Source organism: Triticum dicoccoides, chromosome 7A, assembly GCF_002162155.2.
Source record: "Triticum dicoccoides isolate Atlit2015 ecotype Zavitan chromosome 7A, WEW_v2.0, whole genome shotgun sequence".
Classification (NCBI taxonomy): Eukaryota; Viridiplantae; Streptophyta; class Magnoliopsida; order Poales; family Poaceae; genus Triticum; species Triticum dicoccoides.
In genome coordinates, this window is record NC_041392.1 from 80020404 (window position 1) to 80025293 (window position 4890).

At 47.1% G+C, this 4890-nt stretch overlaps 1 protein-coding gene across 1 annotated transcript in view; it reads right to left on the minus strand.

The window, feature by feature from the left end:
• Positions 1–4008: 4008 nt before the first annotated feature.
• The window catches only part of LOC119331881 (ABC transporter C family member 10-like), a 6620-nt gene continuing 5738 nt past the window's right edge, over positions 4009–4890 (minus strand). The window contains exons 10-12 of the mRNA XM_037605059.1: positions 4753–4816; positions 4269–4508; positions 4009–4118 (exon numbers count right to left, since the gene is read on the minus strand). Coding sequence (XP_037460956.1) covers positions 4009–4118; positions 4269–4508; positions 4753–4816 — 414 coding nt within the window. The remainder of the gene's footprint in view (positions 4119–4268; positions 4509–4752; positions 4817–4890) is intronic.

The following is a 4890-nucleotide window of genomic DNA, read 5'->3' on the forward strand; positions in this document are numbered from 1 at the left end:
CCTCGGATCATCAAGTGTTGTTACTAAACTGTTAGGCTCACCGGTTGTACAAGACATACCAATCTTAGAGAAATTTTTGTAATTTAAGCGAGTAGTTACTCCCTTCTGTAGCCTTGTGCGCGGTGCCACAGGACAAGCCACAGGAGATCCACCATCTATGTCAGGCGCTGGCGAGCCAGATCCCGAGGGGGATTCTATCGCTGCTGTTGGCGACCGCGGCCGCAGCAATCCCGAGGGGGATTCTGTCGCGCCTGCTGGCGACCGCGACTGAGGCGAGGTGGCGGACCCGGGCGAGTCCAGCCGGTTGGAGGTGGCGGGCCCCGACGAATCCGGCACGGGCCAATCAGAGCGAGGCCCGACTGCGCGAGTGTCCTCCCGCCACGCGTCATCTGCCGATTGGTGCGGGGCAGCGACGTCGCTTTCGCGACCGCACGCACGCTCGAGGCCCGGGGCGCGACCAGGTGCTGCCCGTCCTGTCCGCCCGGATCCCGGAGAGGATGCTGCCTCCTGTTGTGGGGATCCCGAGGCAGATCCTCCTCAATGCGCGTCCGTGTCTCCATCTGGGGGACACATGAAATCTTGCCCGTTTTGCCTCGGATTTTCACCATTTGGACTGATTTCTGCAACAGTAGTCTCAGGCATAATATGATGATTAGATGCAAGTTTATTAGTACTATTATTTTCTCCCCCATGATCAACGCCGGATAAGGATGAGGGCAAGAGAAGGATTTCTTTGCGGAGCAATGCGCCGGCATTTGGGTGGAGTTTGGCAAAGGGAAAAACCGTTTCATCGAAGACGACATCTCGAGAGATATACACACGTCCTGTGGCCACGTCAAGACACTTCACGCCTTTGTGTTGTGCACTGTACCCTATAAACACACATTGCGTCGAACGAAACATGAGCTTTTTGTTGTTATAGGGACGGAGGTTTGGCCAACATGCACAGCCAAATACGCGAAGATGTGCATAGTTGGGTTTGGTGTGAAGGAGGCGTTCGGTGGGTGTTTCGTGATTGATGACACGGCTAGGCAGAATATTTATAAGATGTACTGCTGTGAGGAACGCCTCATCCCAAAACTTTAGTGGCATAGATGCGGCACCAAGAAGAGAGAGGCCAATATCAACAATGTGCCTATGCTTGCGCTCCGCTGAACCTTTTTGTTGGTGAGCATGAGGGCAAGAAACATGATAAGAGATTCCTATACGTTGGAAGAAGGAGTTGAGTTTTTCGTACTCACCACCCCAGTCTGACTGCATAGCAAGTATTTTGCAATCAAACTGTCGTTCTACCAATGCCTGAAAGTTAAGTAAAACTTGGAAAACATCAGAGCGTTTTTTAAGGAGGTATATCCAAGTATACTTGCTAAAATCATCAATGAAGCTCACGTAATAGGTATGGCGTCCAACAGAGGAGGGAGCCGGTCCCCAAACATCTGAAAACACAAGTTGCAAAGGTTTTGTGGACACACTTGTGGATATAGGATATGGTAACTGGTGACTTTTTGCTCGTTGGCAAGAGTCACAAATAGTTTCACGATCATGCTCATCAGCAAAAGCAAGCTTATTTTTGCTAAGAATCTGATAAACAATGGAAAAAGATGGGTGGCCTAAACGATTATGCCATCGTTCGGAAGACACTTTGAAGACTCCAAAGGCTTGCTTATCGAACTTGGAAATTTTGGGGATCAATGGGTAGAGGCCTTGCACACATCTACCGCGATAAAGCACCCTCCTCGTGACCTGATCCTTGATCAAAAAGAAGAAGGGATGAAACTCGATGAAAACACCATTGTCAAGAGTAATGCGATGTACAGACAAAAGATTTTTAGATGCATTTGGAATGTGAAGTACATCATCTACAAGAATATCACGGTGTGGGGTTTTAATAATAGACTCTCCAACATGACTAATCATCATACCTGGACCGTTTTCAGCGGTGTGGACGTGATCTTGGCAGTGATACTTCTCGTGAATGGTCATCTTCTCAAGCTCGGAGGTGATGTTCTCATTCGAGCCGGAGTCAAGATACCAGTTTGAGTCAACTCTGTATGAAGTATCGGCCGCAGCTGCAACACGCCTTTTCCTGGAATTATCCTCTGCATAGCGCCATTTACATTCTTTGGCAATATGGTTAGTTTTCTTGCAGATCTGGCATTTGTTTTCGTACTCCTCATACCCGACGAAGCGGCCCCCTTGGTTGTTGTTGTAGTAGTGGCGTGGGGGGCCATTGTTGTTGTAGTAGCCCCAGCCGCCGGCGCCGCCACGATGGCCGCTGCCTTGGCCGCCGCCGTTGCCATGGTTGTTGTAGCCGCCGCCGCCGTGGTGGTTGTAGCCACCACCGCCTTGGTTGTAGCCGCCGCTACCCGTGCCAGGATAGCCGCTGCTAGGGTTTTGGCCACCACCACCAGAGTAGCCGCCGCCGCGACCACCTTGCTTCTGGTTGCGGTAGCCGCCTCTGCCGCCACTCAATCGACCCCTGGAAGCGGCATTCGCTGATGATTTGAAGCCACCAGCGCTGCTGAACATCTCAGCGCGTTGATCGAAGTTTGCCACCATCGAGAAGAGTGCGTCGACGGTGATGGGCTCGGTGCGGACGTCGAGTGCAGAGATGATGGGCTGATACTCCATATCAAGCCCAGCGACGATGAAAGATATGAGCTCGTCCTCCCCGATCGGTTTGCCTGCCGCTGCAAGCTCGTCGGAGAGGGCACGCATCTGCCCAAAGAAGGTGGAGGCCGACTGTGACCCCTTCTGGGCGTTTGTGAGGGCTGATCTGATGTTATTGACACGAGACAGAGAGACCGCAGAAAACATATTTGCTAACGCGGTCCAAATTGCATGTGATGTTTCAAGCGAGGCTACTTGGACGAGTACCTCTTTGGACAGGTTTCGGAGAAGATATGCTACTATTTGCTGATCTTGAACAAGCCAAGGATTATGAGCAGGGTTGGGAACTACCCGATCTTTGCCATCTTTATCTTTGCTGATGATTGTTTTTGAAGGCTCCTCTATAGTCCGATCTATATAGCCAAACAAGCCGGCGCCCAATATCTGGGATCGTGCTTGGGCTCGCCAGAGAACATAGTTCGTCCGGCTGAGAGGTTCTGAGGTGTTGTAGTTGAGGCCAGAGGAGGAGACTGCGGAGGAGGTGGACATGATTGCGGCGTGGTGGTTCTGGGGAGGGAACGGATGGAGGAGGATGAGCTAGATGTCGTGGAAGAGGCCTGCTCTGTATACCATATGGAAATTGTGAAGCGTCTCAATCTCCATACATGGAGACCCGCGATGTATATATTGATTGAGGGGGGTTCGGTACAGGAGATGGCAGCGTCGAGGCTAACCACCAGAGATATTACAGGAGGGTTTTAGGAGATAAGAGAGATAAACATAAAAAGGATAACCTCCTAACTACTATGCCGTGTGCCTCAAGGCCACGCCAATAACCTGTACAATATTATGTTTAACACAGTGACAAGCAAATACAAACACTATGATATGCAGTTCTTAAACAACAAAAGCAAGCTGCTTTTCACAGGAGAAATATAAAAGCCAATCACATCTCTTTACATTGAATAGTCTGAAACTCATTCATGCATTCGGTATAAACTTACCAAGCTACCGTAAATGAATGCATAATTGGCAAAAGATCAGCAAACACATATGCTCAAGTCGTATCTCAGGCAGAGGCTACGGATTTGAAGCCCCTCCAATCTGGCCTTCTATATCTGATTACTGGAGGGAGGAAATATTCAGGGATTTACTTTGTTCAACTTCAGCAATTCTGCATGCATAGAATTTCTGCTAGCAGTAGACGGCAAAAGAAAATCCCGAGACAATAACATACAGATAGTACTGTCTTTTCTTCAGATTCAAAAATAGATTAATACATCTGAGGTAGCATAGATTACTGTGTATCTTCAAGCGTATCACATTTTCTAAAGCTGATTTATCTTTTATCTCTTGGAAAGCTGCAGCAAATACACAATCGACATTGGACAGTCTCTTCTAAATATTTGTGTTCGATGTGTATGACCAATACTCCTTGACCAATTCCCGGAAAAGAGATCCTTCAGTTTCCATGAGCTTTGTAGGTTTCTCAAACTCCACTACTTTCCCTGGAGGTGTTCATATATGGTTCATTAGTATGCAAAAGATACGCAATACATGTGGCTTCAAGTATACTCCATATTAGTTGCTTCAGATCAATAAGACAGCGAGTTCTATAATCAGGTCACTATATTAAGTTAGCAATAAGACAAACATACCATCGCTCATTGCAAGTACCATATCGCAGTCCATAACTGTTGGTATACGGTGTGCAACTGTAATAACGGTGCAATGTTTGAATTCTGTCCGGATTGTTTTCTGAAGGACAGCATCTGTGGCATTGTCTATAGAGGCTGTTGCTTCATCAAGAACTAAGATGCAGCACCTTCTCAAAAGTGCGCGTCCCAGACAGAAGAGCTGCCTTTGACCCATACTCCAGTTCGACCCGTCTTCCACAACTTTTAAGACAAGACATTGATCAGTACTATGAATGAGACAGTCACAAACATCATGCTAGCAAAAGGATATAGCTAATATGTCTAGGACTACTAACATTTTGACAAATTTGCTATCACATGTATTTTCACACCTATTTTCAATTTCGTAAATAATTAATTAGAGCAGAGTTTTCCTTTTAGCCAATTTATTACTTTTAAAAGTGAACTACATAAACCAAAAAATAGATGAAGTGAAGTTTCCTACCATGCGAATCCAATCCCTGTTCCTTCTCCCGGACAGCTTCAATAAGTTGACATTTGTCAAGAACCTGCAGCATAATAATAAATAGATAACTACTTTAGTGATTCCTTTTGAAAGGTACATATGCCATAAACTCAGAAA